Genomic DNA, 23,635 nt, shown 5'->3' on the forward strand with positions numbered 1-23,635 from the left:
CTGCCAAACTTCCTCCCAAACTAGCTGCATAGCATTGTTCACCAAACCCCGGAGATAACCCCGATTAACCTGGATGTGTATGGGTAGAAGACCTGCACTTGCCTACAGGTGGAACCCGAAAGGAGATGGCAGTAAAGGAACTTCAAAGACAAAGCTAGCTCAACGGATATGTGAGAACATCAATATGCAGTATACATGCTTACAGAAGGAACTGTTGAAGCAGATTGAAGAAAGGCAAAGGGCCTTGGGACCCGAAGGGTAACATGTTACTAGGAAATTGGTAAGCGTGCACGCTAAACATCAGAATGACCCGAGTAAAGGAAAGGAAACTTTCAAAGAGACACAGGCCAAGCTTAGGGTAGCTTGATGGGATAGGATGACTAGGTTAGGAGATGGGAGATAGAGGAGTGAGGTGGGGTTAGAGATAGGCTGATGTCCTCCACAAATCATTGATTCATTTAATCCTTCGCCGAGGACGTCGAAACTCAGGAATGGCCGAATGTAGTTCTATAACCCATAAGGCGCTCAAAATGCCCGACCGCCTACCCCTTCAGCTTAGGCTGTTTTGCGTAAGAGGACTCTCTCTTCTCCCACAATGCACTGTTAGGGGTACCTTGCGAGGATGGAGTCAGACCGCCTCGGTTGGTACAACACTTCGGTAGACTCTTCGAGGAGTCATTAGCTTTAGAGTCGTGCTTGGGTACAGTGCTGGGAGTTGAGAGGGGGCGAGAGTCCTCAGACCCAGAGCCCCAAGTCGCGATTTTACAAATGTAAAATAATTTGCGATTATCTGCGGGTGATTCATGCGCATGTTTTATTTGTTTACTAAAGAATCCACTTGCATTTTTACATTTTATTATAGTGGAGACATTGGTAGGGGTACTGAGGCTTTATAGATATACCTATACCTATGTGTAATAGAAAAGAGTCTTGTGCTTTTTTTTCAAATAGATATGACGGACATTATAGAAGTTCTGATAGAAAACCAAGTAAAGCTTTGGAATAGAAAGGAGCTTAAACAGAAATTCTTCAAAGAATTTTGATTATCATACCTATTCCACAAAAAAATATTATTTTAAGGGGTGTTGGGTTCAATTTGTCTAGGTTCTTTAATAGCTTTTTGAAATTAGAACTATGCAGAGCTTTTATGCTGTTTTTCACAAGTTTCTCAAAGGAAGATAGTAAAAACAAATTATCGCCGGATATGCGATAGAACAACATCAAAAGAGTTTTTTTAAAGCAAATTGTAAAGACAATACCTGGAATTTTGTCGTTTGTACTTATTGATGTGAAAATTCTGCAGTTACATAAAATGCAAAAAAAACCTTTCTGATCGAAACAGCGCTGTGACGAGACCTCAATGAGGCGACTTTTATGCAAAAGAGGATGGACTTAATGAAATTTTCTTGTATGACACACTTTCAGTGTGTCTCCAAAGTGACTGGGAGATGGTTGGTGGGAGGGTTAAAACCACAGAAATTGCCAAAGAATTCGTCATGCGGTGCAATTAAAAACACTTGCAAATTTTTCTTCACGTATTTTTTTTAAACTTTTATTGAGAATTTCTTTTCGATTCATTGATGTATTTTTTTTTCAATTTATTTTCTCTCCTCACAAAATGTGGTTCCATTTTCGGCTTATCGCAGGTATAGAGAAGGTACAACAATAGAAAGGTTAATATTGTACATAATATAAAGCAAAAAAAAAACACATGACAAATATTAAATATTCATTAATGCAAATTAACAATTTTGCCTTAACATTTTCTTATACCCTCTCTCTGTTTTCTTCTTTAGTTTTTCATTCATCATTTCCTCGTTTTTACCTCACATTTTTCCTTCAATCTTCAACAATAATTCTTTTGCTTCATCTCACGATATTTGTTTTTTTTATTCATTCCTTCATCAATTCCGCCTTTATATCACCTCTTCGTCCACGTGAAAAAATACAAAAAGTGTTTATATATTGATTTTTTTTCTCTTCGACATTTTGCAATGTCTCTCACAATGTTATATTTTTTCGATTATATCGTTATGGAAGAAATTTGTAACAATAATTTTCTTTCTTCTCAACCAGGTACAATAGTAAACAAAAAAAAAACTAAACAGCAATTTTATTGCAAAAAATAGAATTTGTAGTATTTTTTCGGCGCTCCTTTTTATCTCCTCTCCAACTCTCATTTGTAGGATTAGAAAAAGAGAAAAAGAATGTTACATTTTATTTAAATAAATATATTGGTACATGATTCATTTTAAGACAAGCAGATTTACTTTGATAACAAAATATAGTTTTGATCTTAGCGCAAAACTTTACAAAATAAACTGCTTTTCTGTGTGGCACTTTAATCTCCCTAAAGCACGTGAAATATTGTGCATTATATTTTACCTTTGTTTACCTTGATATTTAATGCAATTTTGCATGGAAATTTGAAAGGTGTCTATCAAAATGAACAACGATGATTTCAACGTCTTTGCAGCATTTTTGTGCATAATGAAAAGATATTTTTTTATTAATACAAATCCATTTTGAAAATAAGTTTAGCACAACTATGTGACTAATGGATTAGGCCAAGGCAATTTTAGCATATGGTAGAGCTTTCTAAAATATGACCAGAGCTTTTATATCTCTCAGGAATAATCTGTTAGGTATCGAATTTCAAAACACTTTAGAAGAATAATTTATGGAAATTTTATAAAATTTGCAAACATTTAGCTACTAAAAGACGTCACTTTATAAAATGAAATATTAATAAGTGACTAATTTTGAGGGGGTAAAAAATAATCACAATTTTCTCAGAATTTTAGTACATATATTCAGCAGCACAGAAGAATATTGCGGTTGTACGGCCTCAATTATTGTGAATTTTGCTTAAATATTTATAAGACATCTTCGGCTAATATATATTCGGTCGTGCTGCAAACTTCCGCAATTCAAATATTGCGCTAATATTTATTTTTCTTTGCCATTATTTTATCTTCAAACAAGTGAAAAATAATTTTGGACTTTTTTTTCCTTTTCGAATATATTCATTGTCTTACACATTTCATTGTTTTTTTCTGTAATTAAAATTAGGTGAAATAAATGCTGCAAAAGCTGTGAAAAATCATCTTTGTGCGATTTTCTTTATCAAAATATTGCCACTGCTGGAAAGAGAATTTAAAAATCATTCAATTTCATCGTCATTTTTTTGCTCTTGTCTCATCTTGTAAAAAAAAACGTCTCACTCATTTTAATTCTAAATTACAAAATTAATTGCAATCACAGAATGATTAATTGCAGTTTGTGTTCTCTTGATGCTCTATTATTTTAATTACACTTTCAAGATCTTTTTTTTTCAACTGTCTCTCTTTAAACTCTTCTTCAACTTGGTCAATCATCCTGAACTTCAAAAGAACTTCAATCTCCTTTCCAATTTATATTTGTGTGATGTCATGAATATTGAGAGTCTTTGATTTATGAAATCTTTTTTCCTTTAATTATCTCTATTGGTATTTTAGAATAAAACGAGTACAAGACGATGTAATACTATAATAAGCTTTTTAAGGTTTTAATTTTCTTTCTTTCATATTTGCACATAAAATCCATAAATTGGCTTCTTTTTTACCCGTAACTGCATGATAACCTATTTATCAGAAATAGGAATGCATTAATCATATGCCCCTTTTATTTTTTTTCTTATATGAAATCATCAATTTAAAGGAGAAATATGTAGATTAATCATGATGTCTTTTCTATATACATAAAAGATTTTTCATTTTGTGCTTTTTTGTATTTATTTTCTGACTTCGTCACTTTTACACTTTGAACTTTCTTTAATCGGTTATCGCAAAAGACAAGAAGATGTTAGTTGTTTCACAATTTTGCGCAAAAGAGAGAGAAAAAAAAAGAGGAATTACTGAAAATGTACTTGAAATATTTGTGAACTGATAACATTTTTTTTTTGATTAATGTGTCCAAATGAAATGTTCATCAAATTGCACGTCAATGAAGTCATGAACTCTTTCGTAAAAAAGTCTCTTCTTGTTGTGAACGCATTGTTTTAAAATAAAAAAATTGTGGTGAGAAAAAAATCATAAATGAAGGAGAGAGAAGATATCCAATTGTTTGAACTTGTTGATTGAGAAATAAATTAGTGTTGATATTGAAAGAAAAATTAGAGGTCATCAATTACTTTGCCAAAGAATCGCACAAGTAGTTTTGACGAAAAAAAAATTTGCATTGTAGAAAAAAAACACGGAGGAAGAATAAAAAAGTTGGTCTAGCTGAAAAATTTATGTGTGTGACCCTTTAGTCAAAATGTCAAGATTCTCTTTTGGGCATTTTTGATGCTCAACTATAAATTGTGTGTGAGCTTTTTTGAGCGGCGCACACACATTATAACCCATCTAACAATTGTTGATATCTCAAAATGCCTTTTTTCTGTTTTCATTCAAATCCAATCCGGAGACATTTCAAGGTCCTCCCGAAGCCATAGAGCAAAATAATTCATAAGCTGTGAGCAATTTGTCAAGTATTCCATTATAAAGTAATTTTCTGCCCTCCCTCATAAGAAATCTTTTCTCTATACGCAGTCAGCCCCTGCTTGCAAAAAAAGTAACATTCCGCAGAAACATGTATACTTATATTTTAGCAAACGATGAATGCTCACCAGTGGTAAATTGAATTAAATTGCGAAGAATGGGAAAAATGCAGAATGTTATTAAGCGCGTTAAAAATTATTCTTTTTTTTTGGAGACCTCCCCCATTGTTTCGAATACACTCCGGAAAATCTCATTAATTCATCCCATCTGCCCAATAATTCATTACGTTCCATGGCATACATTTTCAGTTTCATTTTGGCTCAACATTAAATCCACATATACTCATTTTCCCTTCCGCACGTCTTTCCGCCCACCGCGCTAACCCTCAATCTCACATGCATAGAACGCGCGCATTCGTCCTCAAAAACTATAGTGGTGTATATTATATGGAAAAGTTGGAACTGATAACGTGCGGCAGATAATGAAACATAAAAGGTGTTTTTATGGTGAGTTTTCTTGCAATAAAAAGTTGTAGTAAATTCGCGATAAGAATATTATTCACTCAACCAGTGTGTCTCATCGGCGGCATTTATCCCGGAGAGACATACAGGAGGATTTTGTGGATGACTAAAAAAAAACACGCTATGCTCATTTTGTACCACACACGCGACCTACAGCACTGTTAAGCTCTTGTGAATCTCAAAATCTCATTCTTCACGGCCATGGCATTTGTGTGTGATAAAGATTCGGAAGCATGCAATAAGAAATACATTTACTCAATTAATCTTACTTTATTATTTTTGCAATATTTTTCAGCATTTCCTTTTTTGCTTTTTTTATGCTTAACTTCAATGACTTTAAGAAAAGATTTTTCCCAAAACTTCTTATGCCAAAATTGATATTGATCGTATACGCAATTTAATGATATATCCTTCTAATTAAAATCACATCTTCTCTCTCCCCTCATCCAACGTGATTATTTTTTCTCTGTTGCATACAAAAAAAATTAAAAATAAAATTTGTAAATTAAAAAAAACAAATATTTAGAGGAATGTTAAAGAAATAAAAATATAAGACATTCTAAGTATATATACGAAAAATTTGAGAAATACAATATGGCTGCAAGAAAATTGTTATGGTATCACCTCAATTTGTTCCTGCTTCGAGAAGTCCCCAAAAAATATTTCAATGTGGACTCTCAGCACCCACCACTAGTGCTATTGGGCGGAAGATTTGTGTACGTGGTGATTCCACTGTCGAGATCGGTGAATTGTGTCTCTGTGCCATCGGCCAGATTGATGAATTCGGACGTGGCACTGAGGAAGTCTGCCTTGAGGAGGGTGTTCTCCACAAAGGTCCCACAGCTCCCTGTGTAGTCATTATTGTTATCCCGAATAATATCCGGCACGCGGTCGGTGTCGAAGTTTTCGGTGTTCTCAAACAGGAAGCGATCTGCACTCTGGACCGATGTGTAGGGGCTGGAGTCTGTTAATTCTGTTTTGAGCATGTACTGCGAACAACTGAGAACAGCCGCCTCCTCACCACCCTCGCAATTAGGAATGTATTCATTCTTCATGCCAGGTGAATTGTACGCTGCAATATCAATGTCTCCCGGTGATTTGAGGGTACTGCTACACGCACTCTCTGGGCTACCGTAGCACGTGGTATTGGAATCACTGGTTGTCGACTTGCATCCATACGGACTCGTTGTGTCAATTTCCAATCCTTGGTGCTCTGACTTCATTAGTCGACAATTGGCGCCAAATTTGCACTGACTCTGGTAACATGTTGTTGGTGGTGAGTATCCACCTGGACGCATACAGGAGGCACTATGCGACTGCAGAGCTTCAATAAGCTTTCGCCTCTGCGTTTCAAGTGCCCTTTCCTGTGTCTTCAACTCAATATTCTGCTGCTCTAGCACTTCAGACTCCGAAACGAGATTGAGTGTTCTCTCGCGCTTCTTCATGCGACACTTTGTCGCTGCAATCTTATTTCTCTCCCGTCTGCGACGTCGTCGATCCTCATCCTCTGGCGTCAACTGCTTTTGGATAGACTGAATTTTACAAAATTGCACACCCATTAAAATCATGTGGCAATCCCAGTGGGGGCGCACCCCAAACTCATTAGCGGTAGAGCAACTCACCCCATTTTTGCCGAGAATCTTCTCTTCGACATCCTCATCGCTCGTATTATCCTCCTTCTTTGCAACCTTCCCCCCGTGCTCCATGCCGCTGCTGGAATCCCCAACACTACCGCCACTCATCTTCCTCTTGCTCTGAATCGACAACTTGAGGCCGGCCTTTATGAGAAGTGAGCACGTCTGAGGAGTTAAAATAATTATCAATTTCGCAATACACCCTGGTCAGAGACGTATACTATACAACGCTTTCAGGCCAATCTTCAACTCAACCACCCACTCTCACCCATTCTCAGTTGCCATATACAATTTAAATTCATTATCACTCCTCCACTTTTCAATATCTCATCTCGCGCGCTCTCCGCAAAGAATCTTTTTGTCCCCACCTTCGATCTCTTGAGACAATCATGCAAAAAATTTGACGATATATAGATTATTTTATACGTGTATTATATTCTTATTATTATTTATTCAATATTTAATTAGGTGCTTTTTTAAATATCGCACCGTACAATTTCAATTTACAATAAACAATTTAGAGTATTTTAATTCATTAATTTATGTTTATAATTTTGAATATTTGAAAAGCCCGTTCTCAAGGGCTATAATAATTGTAAATTTTTAGGTATTTTATGAGTCAGAGATTTCAATGTCAGGGGGCTCAGGATCGGAATCAATGGAAAAATCGGATGATGGAGGGGAAGGGTTGAAAGGAACTTTGGGAGAGGAATTAGGATCAGAATTATGGGAGCTCCCGGGAAGCCCCTGTGGTTGTGAAATGTCTAGCATTTCCTGGCATTTATCATTATTTTGATCTGGTTGTGTTCGAGTCTGTTTAATATTATTTGAAACTTTAAGTGGTGATTGTGAAATTTTAATTTGTGTCGTTTGAGTATTACTTGTCTTTTCAAAGGATTCAATTTGAATTGCTCGCTTAAAAGCTTTGATAGTAAGAGGTTTTCTTGCTTTGCCTATTCTAGATAGGCCTTGAGAACGGTTTACAGGAATTGATTCACTGATTGAAGTTTTCTCTTGTCTGGTAGAATTGATATTTTTGGATGAAGACGCAATTTGGGAATAAGTTGAAGTACTTGAAGAATTAACCTCGGATGACAAAGTTTTTGTAGGAGCAGTGGACCGTCTCTTCCTCACTTCTTCTCTCGCCAATGTGTATGGTATTCTCAAAGTAACTCTCGCTGCGTTGATCTCATTTTCCTCGATGTACCGAGGACATTGTTTGCTGTAACTCGGATGAGGTCCGTTGCAATTGATGCATTTAGGAATGAAGCAAGGGTAGTTGAAATCATGGGGGGCTTGTCCGCACACTCCACATGTTGGTCTATTATTCCCAGACTTACATCTCTTCTTCGTATGTCCGAGCTTTTGACAAATGCTGCACCGAAATGGGGCCGGAATGAAGATCTCTGTAGGTACTGTGAGATACCCAACATCAATTTCTTTGGGACAAACAGGAATGCTGAATGTTAGAATGTGTGTAGGGGTATCAACCCATTTGCCATTCTCTTTCCTCTTCAGGCGGTGTACAGCGGTCACTTTTTGGTCTTTGAGTTTCGAGAGAATCCGGCTTTCATCAACCTTCATTATCTCTTTACAGCGAATAATTGCTTGGCATTGGTTTAAAACACCGTTTTCCGAAATGGAAACTGGTTTCTTATCATCTCCTATGGTTTTTGTAGCTTGCAGGGCTTTGATTTGTTTGGCGTTACTGGTTTGAACCAGAATATCTCCACTTTGCAGTCGTATTGTCTTCTTGAATTTCTCTTTCGAGATCGCAAGAAGCCCCTCATGTACTTCAAAGACATCCATGTTCTTTACGGCGTCTCCGCTGATAACAAAATATTTTTCGCTTTCAGACGAATGCGTGAAATAAGAGTGGCGAGAGGTTTTGAAATTCATTTGCACAGATTCAGCCAGGGTGGGCATCTCTCCACGATGAACCACGTTGTACATGTTGAATGGATCAGGAGGGCCGGGCCCCCCTGAAGATTCACTCATTTTTCACCTTCGAGCTTAAACTTTTCTTATATTGTCCTTTGCAAACTATATGAGTCTCAATTTAATCCAACTACTTATAAAAAAAAATTAACCACCAAATGAGATAACGTATGGGAGAATAAATTCACAAAAACGTCCGCTTCTGATGAATGCCAAACCCAAACTGATTATATTCTTAAATTTATATAACTTTAATTTGTTCTCTTCTCCAATACTTAATGAAAAAAAAAAAAAATTTATAATGCAAATTAAATACAAACTAATTGATTGGATACCAGAAGCGGGTATTAAAAATTGAGGATTAAACGAATTCAAAATTAAAGCTCTCTTGAGCTTAAAAAGTTTGATTTGGTAGTAAAACATAAAATCTTTCTGCATTAATCAATTTGCAGCTACTGAAGTGATAATATCTCGCAAAGCCTTGAAATATTCGAAAAAAAGCTCGCTATAATCTCGCCATTTAAGTAGTATAATAAAAATGATAGATTAGAATCACCTTAAAATTGAATTTTCTGTCTGTTTTCCTAATCCATCATTTTATTTGTTGAACTTATTATTCTTGGGAGCAAAATACCATTTCGTCACACTTTTCTCAAGTCACTTCCAATGAAAAATAACGCGTCATGTTATCAAAATAAAAAAAAATTGAACTGATTTTGGAATATTTCACGCATTACGGATACTATTGGTTCGCACTATCAAAAACGATCAAAACTCATCAATATAGCAAAGGTTACCCAAAGGCACCCCGTGTGATAATTATAAAGAAAATGTGTCTTTAGTGGTAAAGGATCATTTTACAGTGAGCTTTGTAGAGTAAAATTTTATCAACTAAATCGTGTTGTGTTCACGCGACATTTTATTACGCGTGCTAGATATGTAATTATTATTGACACGCACGGTAAATATGTGATAATCTGTGGAGTGCGATCTCTCAATGGATTTCAATCTTGGAGTGTCTCTCTTAGCACACACAAAAAACTTTACAATGAAAAATCCTCGACATTTTTACCTTTTGTACACTCGGAGGCGTTGTTTGTCCGGCCGGAGAATCAAGTGTTGAATCCGAGCAGCAACTATCAATGTTCGACACCTGAAATTCAATATACACAGAAGAGAAAATGTAAGATAAAAGAAAAAAGAACCCCATCATTCTGCTTAGATCTCTCATACATCGAATTTCAATTCATGCTTCTTAAGTGCAAATTTGTGCTTAGAGTAGCGTCAAATTAATTTCAATGAATTTTCGGTAGGTACAGAATTAATTTGCCTACATTAGCATGGGAGAAAATGAACTGTGAGAGGATATGAACAAAAAAAATCGATAACAATAGCAATTTCGGGACGATGGAGGAAGCTCACACATGCTAGTAAAAGAATCACAGAGGGACAGGCAAATTTATGATTATTGCGTGTCTTCCGGTGTTGTGGTTTCAAGGACCAACTATTTAGGTGTGCATAATGCCGCGCAAAATGTACACCGTGTGGTAGTCAAAAGAGTCTCTTCTAAATTGCCAAAAATTACTCAGGAAGGTCTCAACAGTTAGCAGCATATAAGAGAGATGTGAAATAAAAAAGTTAAACAATTCCAAAATGGACAAAGAAAAATTATATAGCATGGTCTGCTCATAAAGTCTCGCGATTTTAACACGTTTCTATATGTAATTTAAATTTTTAGATTAGTGCGTTAATTTTCTTTTAGCTTCCATGAAAAAAAAAGTTTATAATTCAAACAATTCAAATATCATCCAATAGTAACACTATTGATTTCTTGAATAGTGCGCAGAAAATATTAGATAAAATGCTAACTTTGTGAACAGACAATGTATCTTCTTGTGACGATAGAGAAAAGTGCTCGGAGAAAAATTCCCGCATGGTGTGTGTTGAATGGTTGAATGCATTAAACCATGAAACACTTTACAATATTTTGCCATTGATTATGCAGAATAAACACTGCGGAGCGGCAAAGAACAAAAAAGCCCCCTCATTGATGGGGATTTGATGTGAAAGACTGAGATAGATGATGTGTAAGTTGAGTTGGAAGGTCATACCTAAGAGATCTTATTTGTTCAACACTGAAAATTACACGATAATTCATCATACGATCAATTAATGGGAAAATGTTGTCTTCTCTCTGTACGGTAGCCAAAAATTCCACTTCACATCTCCCCGCCCAGAGAAGCACTCGTATTAACAAAAAACTACATTATATACTTAAGTTTGCTTAGGAAACTTTTGTGGAAAATTTTCTCTTTATCTGTACACAAGAATGGAGAATCCTTTTGGCACCAAACTCCAATAAAGCTGCAAAACTTGACCTATACACCATTAATGACTAAAAAATTTTATCTTCAGGCAATAAAATGTGTGTTTTATTAAAATTCTGAACACATAGAAGAGTTGCAATGGGAATTTTGTGTAGAGTATGTAATATAATAAGTACAATTTATTGCACAATTGCTGTTCCACACAAACTCTCAAACGTATCATATTGGAAAGATGTCTCGAAAGAGCTTTCAGTGAGCTTTTAGCTTTAATTTTCATCATGACACTAAATACCTCTGAATTGATTCAATTCATAAATTATTAAATTAATATAATCAAAGACATTTTGCTTTGTAATTACAGAATAGCGCTTGATATGTGTCTAATTTGATGATTTATTGCTTTATATTATACGTATGTTTTATAACAATTAATCCCATTGACTTTGAGGTGGAAATTTAATATAAAAATTTCAACCCACTGTCTTTTTTTAGTGACTATCTAATTGCAATTACCGATCGTATCGCATGATGATCATTTAATGATAATGAGAATCAGTATTTAATGCATGATGATTAATTGTGATTTCGATGGAATCTTTTCTTGATGCCATTTATGGAAAATCTACTTTATGTAGACATATGTATGCAATACATCCAATGTCCTTTCTCAAATGTAATCAACAAAAGATCGCAGATGACTACACATTAGGAAAAAAAATAATATACAGGGAGGATAAATTGCATAAAAAAAGTTTTTTTTTAAGATTTCAATTATATGAAAAAAAATAAAAGATTGAGTGTCTTGTAAATCGTATTTAAATTAAACGATTACTTATATTATTGAAGGCAGATTAAAAACATTTTAGTTAGCTTTATATAAATGTTCATTTCAATTTCTGTACCCTGTATAAATGCCATTAATACTTTTGCAATGAATGACAAGAGAAAAAAAAATTGCAATGAATTCGATGAATGAACTTAATGGTTATGGTGATTATGGTGTTTAACCTCTAGGCCGCCAAGCGGGGTCGTTGAACGACCCCAGCCCTATATTTCGTGCTATAACTTAATAAATATAAAAGATACCATTCCCATCTTTTGGAAATAAGTTCTTTGGTTATCTGAGGAGGTTGTGTAAAAATTTCAGCTCAATCCGTCCACCACAAGAAAAGTTATTAAGGAAAATGTAGAAGAAGGGAATTCAAAAATTGGTGTAACGGCCATGCTGCGGAAAATTTCTCAGAATGAAGTTAGTCACATCATAAATCATATGGTTGAAGGGGGTTGAAGGGTTGTGTTTACTTTCTCACTTTACCTTCTCAGTGTCAGAATTATCGCGAATAAGTAACATAAACAACATAAAACATAATTAGAAGCATATAAATGTGCAAAACAATAAAGAATATTTGAGAAATATTGCCATTTATCACGGTGCGGGAAGTGAGGGGAATGTGGGGAAGTAGTGAAAAAAATAGCAGTTGCGGTCAACTTCGTGGCAAATTTCTCACGAAGAAAGTGTGAAAAAGGAGTGAAAAATGTTTTTCCCTAATATCTTCTTTTGCGTGTTTCCGGGTGGCGAATTTGTGATGCAAGGGGCAAGAGGACTATATATGGAGTCTAAAGGTAGTGACCCGACAGTTCCCGGTTTTATAGTTTATGAGAAAATCGACTTCCTTCTTGGGGTCGTTCAACGACCCCACCTTGGCGCTCTAAGGAAGCTCCAAGGTCTTGGCGGCCAGCAGGTTAATGATTAAGCGCACATAGTATGCATCTTAAATCGTGAAATTAAATGACAAAGACAATTATTTAGTCATTAGAGTGAAAAGAGGGTCTCCCCAAAAAAATCCAAAGTATGACAAATTTGCATTCAATTGGACAATTGAGTGTAAAATTGATGGAGAAAATTGATTTAAACGAACCTGCGATGGACGTGCCGAAGAATACGAATACTCGAGGGGGTTCGTGATGTCGATGAGTGAATTGAGAATTTCTGGTGTTCTCGGTGTTGTGCAAACTCCACTGCCATCAATTCCAAGGAGTGGAGCTCCTGCCAATCCCATATTCAAATCGAACATTCTGAGTGCTATGGAGTTTGCTTTTCAAACCACAAAAACTTTTACCTCTTCCACTGAACAATACTTCTTATTTGTCAAAATTTTATACGTGAGAGTCTCTGAATGTCTTTTGAAATCACAGTTCTTGGTATCTTTTCACTGGGGTACTTTCCACAAAATCCTTCTTAAATAAAACTTAACACAAAAAAACAAATAGAACATAAAAAGACGTGGAAGTAGTAAAATACTTTCAAATTATATCACGAACTTGTTTCTTTTTTTTTTTTTTTAAGAAAAAAGTGTTTAAAAATTCTTTTTTTTTCTCTCTTTTAGAGTCTCTCTTGAATTAATTCTTCACTGTCACTAACTTTTTATGCGCAGTATTCCTACTCACAGCAGAAAGTCTTATAAAAAATCGTTCTCGTTCACAACAAATGTAGAATAAGCAGACACATTAAATTGATAATATCATGGAAAAAGGTGTAAAAAATGTAGACACAAATAATATATAATAGGCAAAAATATATAGCTCTTCTACACACATATAAATGATTTTTTTATAAATAAAAAGTATGTCCTGATAAGGCAAAAATGTTGTGAGTTTAACAAATACCCTCTTGAGTTTTCAGAAGTTTGCCTATATGTATCCTCAACGATTATAATTTCTACTTTTCACTGAATTCACTGGAAAACTTTAATCTATGTGACTCATTTAAGTCCAAATGTTTCAGTCCAATTGACAAATTGCTGATTATTTGCTCTTCTCGACAATCCAATCCAGTAGTAAAGCCTAGAATGAAAAAAAGCATAAAAAATATATAAAACGGATAAGAAAAAACTAATTATGTTCAAAATAATCCCTTCATGTTGATAAGACTAAGAAATTTTATTCAGAAGAAAAAAAAAGACATTCACAAAGTAATTGCCACACGAGATACAACTCACTCAATAAATCCAATCAGAAACCTTCTCAATTCGAAAAAAAATCAATTTAAATGAGCGAAAAAAAGTCTTTAAATATTCATCGTTTACTCTCCTTCACCCCAGGCGAACCAAAACATTTTATTGTGTCAATTTTATTTATTGTTGAGAGAAGAGGTGAGCAAAAAGCGAAGAGAACGTAAAAAGAAAAATGCTAAAGAGCACTCAAAAAGACACAAATTTTGGAATGAGCGGGGAAAAGTTGAAAAAAAAATTATTAAAAATTCAATGCCAAATATTATTATAGCGTGTAAATTTATTTTATATTAAATTACCATCAATTTGTCCATATTAAGAGATGAAGAGGCATAAAACTCGCAGCAGCATTAAAAACTCAAATTGAGAAAGTGCTAATAGGGACAAGTATTTCACAAAAACATCAAAATTAAATAATAGCAACACCCTCGAGTGAAAATGATGCAGAAAGAAGGTTTTCTTGGCTCCAGGATGCGTTTTTAACACTTTTCGAAGCGAGTTGTGTAATTAATTTTGTTTATTGAGCTTCCTGAAGTTCCTCTTCGTTGATGACGTTGATGTGAAGGGTATGGATGCGATTTTCATATCCCATTCATCGACATAAGTTTTCTTTATTGCCTACTCATACAATTTTGATTAGGTTTTATCTCAAAATTACACACAAATAGGCGGAGCAAATTTTCATTTTATAAATGAATGGATTTCGATATACTCCAAGTTTTTATTTACAATATAAAATATCTCAATGTGTGATATATGTACTACTACAAAATAACTTTTGGTGGCTGGTGGGAGTCACGTCAAGAAGAGAATCGCATCACAAGCTATATGGTGTGATGTGACGAGGAAAACTTGGAAAATCTACAATAGAAATTTTGGCACAAAATCACACAAAATACACACACGAAATGGTTTTTAAAGACAAAATGTTTATAGTTTTTCATGAGGCAATATTCAACATACAGAGAAGGAGAGCGTGTGCTAAAATATATAGAGGGCGAAAAGTTTATTAGAAAAGGAACATAATGTAAAATTATTACACATATTTCAAACAGATGTTGCAATAATTTTTTCACTCTTTTTCTTGCTTTCATCTTTAAGCATTTTCCCCCGCGCGCGGGGATTTTAAACATTTGCTCTATTTTATTTATTTATTTATTCAATGGCACAAACATCCATTCACAAGTGTTATTTGAGACACCCATTTTACATGCACGAGAAGCATTCATTGGAAAAATTGCCATACAAAATTCACGCTCAGCTCTTCAATTTGCAAACATTATATTCTAAAAATTCACCAAGAATTTTTTTTCTCTTGAATATTCTTGATAGTCAATTGCCATTTTTGCTTAAAAATCCGTTACAAAATATGTAAAATATCTTTGCTGGAGAGAGCTGCAGTGTGCGCGGGAAAAGGAGGTATAGATTGAATCTCATTCACCTCCTCAATGGATTTCTTCCTTTCACAATAAATTGCAATTAAAATGCCCAAAAGAGACAAATTTGGCACTCACGGATTTGTGTGGGGGTCGAAATCTCTCGCACATTTTCAGAAAGATATATTTTACATACATCTATACAACAACACACAGGCCTAGTCTTCACCCACAAATTGCTCAATAACATTTTATGAGTGTGCAAATGAAGATTATTTCTACTGAAATAAAAATTTTATTGCATTCTCCAGTCTATTGGTGCTATACTCTCATGATATTTTGCATTTTTCCCAAAGAAAACATCCGGAAAATCTTCATATGGCGACAATATTGAAACGCAAAAAAAAAAACGATTGCAATCATATTTTTTGGGCTTTCATTCTTCTCTTCTTTGCACGCTCTCTCGCATGTTGTTTCATTGAGACCCTCAATGGGAGTGTTGGTCAAAAAAGAAAAATAAGCAACACATTATGCCAATAAATGACTCTCAATCTTAAAGCATTTTTCCTTCATTTCTAAATAAGCGTCCTTAAAAGGAAGTTGAAATGTGAGGAGGACGACCATGGGCATTTAATATTTAGACTTACTAAAGCACGATTGAAATATTTCATTTATAATTTGAAATATTCATTCATTTCGCCAATTAATCTGTATATGGCAGATTTATATTCAATGGATACAAATTAACCCTTTCGCGACCACATAAACATTCAGTGCCCTATCGTGATATTTATTCTATAAGTGCTCTGAAGATTTTTCTTTCCAGAGAAACGTCTTCCTCAGTCTCTTCTGCGTAAATGTAATGTATTTTCTTCTAAGGTAATTAAATGAATTTGAATTAGAGAAAATATAATGTTTCGCAGCGTATGACTCAATAGACACGAAAGAATTAAGATCAAAAGTCTTTTTATATTATTTTCAACCTTCAAAAATTGCTTATAGATCTTACGATTCTAATTTCAAACTTCTGTAGACCTGATGAATGGGATAATCGAATGCGAAATCTCTAACCAATAATTTATTAACGCTGGAATTGTATCATTGATATTTATTTTAAATTTCCATAATTTCAAACTTTACCTTTCATACTGAATAGAGTATCCAAATTCGAGGAGGATTGGCTTTTAGTAGGTGCTAAAAAGACTGTAAGAATTAATTGTGCAATGCACCAAAATTTCATATTTGGCATTCAAATTGAGAAGCGAGGCTTAAATATTTTCTGCCATGGCGTCCTCTTAGCAGTTGTTGGTATATTATAAAAGCCCAACCACATGGACAAAAAAAACGAAGATGGAACCCGAAAAAAAACACATAAATTAATGGTGGAGCTTATGTTTGCACATTTTTTTTCTTCTTGGAGCTCTCTGCTTTTTTGGCTTCTCCTCCTTTTAATCCACACACTAATACCAGCTTTAAAAAAATTGTGCTTCATTTTATTCCTTGTATAACTAAAACAATTCCTAGAGCTTATTTTCTTTAATCCTGACTAAATAGGAAAAGGAGATAAGTGAAAAGAAAACTCAGAATTATTAGGCATATAAGTATACATAATGTAGATATTGAGGAGAGAGATTTCCCGAAAATACATAAAGACAGATGAACGGTGTGAGTTTTATTTGGAAAAACTAAACACTGCTGCTCTGGTGTGAATTATTATTTAAGAACGACCTTGATGATATTAATGGAATGCGCGTCTCCGCGTCTCGATAGCTTCTCCTACAAGAAATACCACTTTTTGGCCCAAGCAAATTTTTTTCTTACTTTTTGGGTCACTTTTCGTAGAAAATCAACAAGAATGTGCCGTAGAGAGTGGTGTCCCCAAAGAATTTTCGTGTGAGATTTCGAGAACATCCTTGGGTGTCACATGATTTTTTTATATTGTACTATATTTTGCTTTCTCAATTCCAATTCCTCAAAATTCAATAAATGAAAAAAGATATCGGATAAAACTGGTTGAAAAAAAAAGCGTGGAATATTTAATTTAGAATTTCAATATCGCTTACATAACGCTTCTACCGCGATGCTTCTGTCTCTCTGCTACTTCCATTCTATTTGTGCAGATTTTTCACTACATACATATATTTTTTTCTGCTGTTTATAATGGACATCCGTTTCTCATTTTTATTTTGTATTTCTATTTTTTTTTTCATCAGTTTCCTTTCGCCACCCATTTGGGTGGGATATGAAAAATAGTGTATGTGGTGGTAGTGCCTTCGTGTCAAATGGTGGCTTTAAAAAAATATTTTATATATACAAAATAAAAATAACTCAACAAGTTTTCCCATCTAATCTTCATCATCTCTCGGCTGAAAATTGCAAAACAACTCTCCACGGACCATTTTTCTCACACTTTCCTTCCCTCGTACTCCTTTTTCCCCGCACAAGCAGCAGTGGGAGGCTTAACACCTGTTGGTTCTCATTGACCTACAATATTCACGGCGGCACTCGCTCCGGTAGTTTAGGGATCACCCATATTAATCAGTGTCATATTTCCACTTTAAATTCACCCTCAAATTAATTGATAACATCTCCTCATACCCATGGGGATGAATTTTATTTCCTGTCCCCTTTTCTCCGCTATATACGCTACTATAGCCACATACACCGCACATGCTGTACGTGAGGTTGGATTTAACCGCCCGTATGGAAAACGTGCCGCAAAAATGTTGTATGATGGACAAAAAGGCGCACGGAGAATAAAAAGAATTCAACTTATAAATCACAAGTCACACCTTTTTTTCGCGACTGTCACAGGGAATGAAAAAAAAAACAGAATCAATTTAAATGTGTGTTAAAAAGAAAGAGTAGCGGGCGTTAAATTCCAGTATGGAGTTTTTATTTTTTTGGGAGCGGCGAAGGAGGAAAGAAAAAGGGTGTTAGAGGTGAAAAAAAAATTAGGCATCCCACTGTGAAAAATCACGGGGAAGCATGTGAATTTTGTAAAACATACAGAGAATCATCTTTCTACATACAAGGGTACATAATGTAAAAAAAATTCCCCAAGGCTTTCCATCAACCCCTTTTTCACCCACAAGACCCCTTATCAAACAAACACATCAACCGCACACACCTGTACAATTTTGACTCTTCATCACCATTCAATTTTCGCACCTTGTGCAAATTTTGGCTGTTTGCTCAAACTTCGTGCTGTCCTTGTGACGATCGGTGTGTGATATTTAATAAAATTCTTCATAATACACAACTTTGCGCGCGTATCCTTTTCTTTTTGGCGGTCACCTCACTTTCTAATAATCCTTCTTTATTTTTTTATCTAATGTTAATTTCAAAAGAATGTCTCTTTGGATTATTTCGGTGTCCGTACCACTCAAAGTGCGCCAATAAACTGAGCGGCGAGTGTCGAATATGAAAAGTTTGAGCGCGGCGATATTGCCGTGTTGTTTTTTCCTCGCCTTCGTGCCCACATCTTCCATACTCTCGGCTAAGTATTCGCGAATGTTGGTGCCCCATGTGGCTAAAAATAGAAATGTACTCATGCTATGGGCCCTCCTAATTGGTTAGATGTGATGACATCCTCCTGCCGGGGCACACTGATTGGCCGTTGTAGCATTTAGTGTGTAAAAAGCTCGCTCCATCTCATTCCAACTCACACATGACTTCTCAAATGGCCCAGTGTCGTGACTTCTAAACTCCTCAATATTTTAATACCCACAAATTCCACATAAGAATCATTTAATTTAATATTGTTGTCGAACTAGATCCTCGACGCCACTGTCCACCACCAGCATCTCTGTCGCACCCACAACATTGGAGTATCTTCACATGTTGGATGCTATTTAATATTCTCGCCGATTGCTCGTAAATTAATATATTAAATAGGCAAGCGCTTTAAACGCACGAAAGTGGGAGTAAGGAATGAGGTTCCATCTGGTAAGAAGCTTTCTTACTACATTGAAATTCATTCATTAATCTTTCCACTCAAATCTTGCTTTTGATACGATTTCTTCTGATTAGATAAGTTTACTGAACTGACACTATTATCATTCCAGATCAAACACGTAAGCCACAGCTGATCAATATTAATAAAATATTATATTTTCACGGAATTTTTTGCTGCCACAATATCATAAATTCAATGCATTATAATATATCAACTTTATAAGATACTGTCGTTTGGGATCTTAAGTCCTATTATGTAAATATGTAAATTAATATTTTCAGAATTTCCTGAAAACAGGATTATGATAACTCGAAGTTATTAATTGAATATGACAACTCTAATTTACTAATTAAGTATAATAAGTCTTGGATATAATAAACCATTATTCATTCATTCATTCAAAATAATCTGATACCGTAAAATGGGGTGAATAGAATCAGTTTTCAACTTTGAGAGGCTGTAACTAAAAAACTATTTGAGCTAGACCTATGAAATAAAAGCGAAATTATGGGTCTCTCCTTCTACTTTGAGGATACTATTTCACTTTTTCACCGCATGCTGCTCCTTTTCGTTAATTAAAAAAAAATAGTCCTGATTCTATTCACCCCACCTTGGGGTGAATGGGATCACCTATTTTATTTGCGATTTTTACGTGGAAAATCACTAATTATTGCAAGAAAAATCATTTTTAGTTAATGTCAATTTAATTTTTAACCAGTTTAGCCAGGCTTTGAGCGAATTGGTGATCCTTAATCGCTTAAGGACCAATAAAACGTTATCGTCCCATAGCTCGTTTTTGAAAATGCCTAATTTTGACAAGTTAATTATTTATTCAACCAGAAATAATGGAGAACTAAGTTTTAATGGCAACTGAACATTTTTAAATCACAAAAGGACATCCTTGAGGACTAAGAGCATTAAAAAGGACGAAAAACCGAAAATTCCAAAATCGGGATTTTTGGTAAAAAATGTCATAATAGAGCTCAAAAGAATCTCCAAAATTTATTTTCACGCCATTCTGGAGTCCTTACGATCCTTAGGCAGTTAAGGATCGAAGGGCGACATTTTTAACCATAGCTTGTTTTCGAAAATGGCATGAGTTTAACCCTTAAGGACCATAAGATATCCCAAAAATTTATGTTCTTTTGATTGCACCCGCTGAAATCCTTATAGTCTTTAGGGTTAAACTTACGCTATTTTCAAAAATAAGCTATGATCCGAAAATGTTCCATTAGTCTTTAACCCCTTAAGGACCAGAAAGATTCTGGAATGGCGTGTAAATAAATTTTGGAAGTTTATTTGAACTCAAATAAGACATTTTTGGCCAAAAATCTCAACTTTGGAATTTTCAGTTTTTCGTCCTTCTTGATCCTGTGAGTCCTTGGGGATGTTCTTTTGTGATCTCAAAATGTGTAATGATCATTAAGACATAGTTCTGCATTATTTCTAGCTAAATAAATAAAGATTAATCAACTAAAAAAAGAAATTTTCAAAATCGAGATATTTGCGAAAACGTTCAATCGGTCCTAAAAGGGTTAAAGGATTAAGGGTTAAGAGCTAAATCTTCAGATTCAACATTCTTCTTACTTGTACATCTCATATCTTATCTCATTTTTTAGCACATTAGTCAAATAATCATTTTAGAAGCCCCTTGAAGTATGCAAATTAGTGATCCTATTCACCCCAAATTTTTAAATTAAGTGACATGAAATCAAAAAAGCACTAAAAATAGAAAAAAATAATTTTTTATATAAAATGTCTTTACTAATCTCTATTCTTGGATAAAAAGAGCGTTGTATGGCAGTAGAATTATATTTTTAGAACTTTCGTACTTTTCAGAACAAGTAAAGTTTTATGGGTCAACCGATTTAGGGTAAAACACAGCATTTTTTAAAATTTTAAAAATATAAGAATTTTTTTTTTGAAAAAAATTTTAATATTTACTAACTAACTCTATATAGTCTAATGTTTCTTTCGGTGGTATGATTTCAAAATTTAAAAACATATATTGGTCAAAATTTACGATCAAAGATTTTCCCAGATTGCTGATTCTATTCACCCCAGTGATCCTATACACCCCATTTTACGGTATGGATTTATCGATATATTTTCACTTTACCTAACTAAGTCAGCATGTCAAGAATACGCAAGGAGACTTCCAACAACATATCAGAACGATCTTTTTCTTTCCTGGTATAAATCTTAAATTTTCTGTAGTAAATTCTTAAAGCTTTCAACCAAATCTGAACCTTCCTCAGTGGCTCTAAGTCGGTGAACTTTTTTTAAATGATCATTAAAAAAATTACAGACAATAACTAAATTCTTACTCATTCACAATATCTTTGGACACATATTTCGTCGCTTTACATCCATAAAACTAAAAATCACATCAGGGTTGGTTGCTGTTTTTAGGTAATTCGAACTTTTCCGCGGGAAGTTCATGCGATCGCATGGAGCTTTACGTAAAAAAAGCTCCACTTCTATAACACAAATCGTGATCACATGTGCTTCATTGCTGGTTCCTCTGTAGTTGTGTAAATTGTTGTCAAAAAAGCCCAACCACGGCTTATCATTTTACGTGGGGTATTTTTCGTTGTCTCATTCTCGTGCCATTGCCAATTGCTCGAGATATTTCGGTCTCTCACCGACGAGAATTTTCAAGTGCAGTAAATAGTTAAAATGTTCCAACGATGTATCCCACGCACGACAAGGATATTAATGCAATCGAGGATCCTCCAACATTCGACAAAGCATCAGGTATAACCTGCTAAAAAAAATGTGTACAAATTGACGTTAATTCACTTACATAATCCTATATAATTTGCAGAGAGGCCTCACTACGACGCAACTCGATAAGAATGATGTCAAAGGTGCTGACGCTAGAGCTCCGAGATTCCCAGGAGCAACTGCCCCATTCACGTCGAATCCTCAGGTGACTTTTGCCGAAAATGTTGCTCCAATTCCGATCTATCGCGTTATGGATCGTGATGGTATCATTGAAGATAAAACGCAAGAGCCTAACCTCGGACAAGAGACGGTGAAGAAGATGTTCCGTGACATGGTGCTACTTAACACGATGGACAAGATTCTCTATGAATCTCAGCGACAGGGAAGAATATCCTTCTACATGACGAACTTTGGTGAAGAAGCCTCTCATATTGGTAGTGCAGCTGCTCTCACGCCTGATGATCTTGTTTATGGACAGTATCGTGAAGCTGGAGTGTTAGTGTGGAGAGGATTTACTATTTCTGAATTTATCGATCAGTGCTACGGTAATGTTGATGATGAAGGAAAAGGGCGTCAAATGCCCGTGCACTATGGATCAAAGAAATTGAATTTTGTCACCATATCCAGTCCCTTGGGTGAGTTAGTTCTTCTGCACCGTTTCAGATACGTATTTAGGATAGGAAGTAATATTTTTCCTCTTTTTCAGCAACTCAAATTCCTCAAGCAGCTGGAGCTGCATATGCGCTAAAGCTGAAAGAAGGCAACAATCGCTGTGTGATAGTTTATTTCGGGGAAGGAGCTGCATCTGAGGGTGATTGTCATGCTGCTCTCAATTTTGCTGCCACTCTCGATGCTCCAGTGATCTTTTTCTGCCGCAACAACGGATTTGCCATCAGTACACCATCATCGGAGCAATACAGAGGCGATGGAATAGCTGGCAGGGCAGCAGGATATGGTATGGCGTCGATTCGTGTGGATGGAACAGATATCATGGCAGTGTACAATGGTACTAAGGTAGCCCGAGACTACGTTATGAGTACCAACAAGCCAATCATTTTGGAAGCAATGTCATACAGAATTGGTCACCATTCAACATCAGACGATAGCAGTGCCTATCGTGCACCGGAAGAGCTCGAGGTTTGGAATACAGTTGAGCATCCCATCAATAAATTGAAAAACTACATGCGATCCAAGAGATGGTGGAATGAGGAGGATGAGAATGCTTTCGTCAAGTCAATTCGAAAGCAAGTGCTATCCCAAATTTCACTCTCTGAAAAGAAGCCCAAACCTGACTGGAGGGAAATGTTCAATGATGTCTACTATGATCTTCCGGTTCATCTAAGGTATGTGATCTTTGCATTGTAGCCTCAACATCACATCTTGCTAATTTTCTTTCGTTATTTAGGGAGCAACTCAAGCAAATGGAGGAACATGTTGAAAAACACAAAGAACACTACCCACTGAAGGGATTCAAGCACTGACCAAAGTGACCAGATTGAGCATAAAAGAAGAATTGCTGCATTTACTAGATTTTAACTGGGAAGAGATAACGAAAAATATGAATGCAAGAACAATAAAAATGATTTTGCAGGACTAAAACTGGATTTTCCTTTTGCGCCAAAA

At 35.2% G+C, this 23,635-nt stretch overlaps 2 protein-coding genes across 6 annotated transcripts; one reads left to right on the forward strand and one right to left on the reverse strand.

Annotated features, from left to right (window-relative positions):
* Positions 1 to 1,524: 1,524 nt before the first annotated feature.
* Positions 1,525 to 18,779, reverse strand: LOC129797219 (activating transcription factor 3). 5 transcript variants are annotated; one of them, XM_055839586.1, is made up of 5 exons: positions 18,499 to 18,779; positions 12,860 to 13,784; positions 9,686 to 9,766; positions 6,664 to 6,840; positions 1,525 to 6,573 (listed from the first exon to the last, which is right to left on the reverse strand). In XM_055839586.1, exons 2-5 carry the CDS (start codon positions 13,013 to 13,015, stop codon positions 5,719 to 5,721), a joined length of 1,269 nt encoding a protein of 422 aa, XP_055695561.1. In that variant the 5' UTR covers positions 13,016 to 13,784; positions 18,499 to 18,779; the 3' UTR covers positions 1,525 to 5,718. The 5 variants fall into 5 exon arrangements, with proteins under 5 accessions (XP_055695561.1, XP_055695565.1, XP_055695563.1 ...); XM_055839590.1 differs by having other exon boundaries at positions 1,525 to 6,558; positions 18,499 to 18,730; XM_055839588.1 differs by having other exon boundaries at positions 1,525 to 6,561; positions 18,499 to 18,730.
* Positions 18,780 to 21,632: 2,853 nt separating this feature from the next.
* Positions 21,633 to 23,611, forward strand: LOC129797217 (2-oxoisovalerate dehydrogenase subunit alpha, mitochondrial). The gene is made up of 4 exons (XM_055839584.1): positions 21,633 to 22,042; positions 22,113 to 22,647; positions 22,719 to 23,355; positions 23,418 to 23,611. The coding sequence occupies exons 1-4, from the start codon at positions 21,965 to 21,967 to the stop codon at positions 23,491 to 23,493; spliced, it is 1,326 nt and encodes a 441-aa protein (XP_055695559.1). The 5' UTR covers positions 21,633 to 21,964; the 3' UTR covers positions 23,494 to 23,611.
* The last annotated feature ends 24 nt before the right edge of the window (positions 23,612 to 23,635 follow it).

This window comes from Lutzomyia longipalpis, chromosome 1 (genome assembly GCF_024334085.1).
Source record: "Lutzomyia longipalpis isolate SR_M1_2022 chromosome 1, ASM2433408v1".
In the NCBI taxonomy this organism is placed as follows: Eukaryota; Metazoa; Arthropoda; class Insecta; order Diptera; family Psychodidae; genus Lutzomyia; species Lutzomyia longipalpis.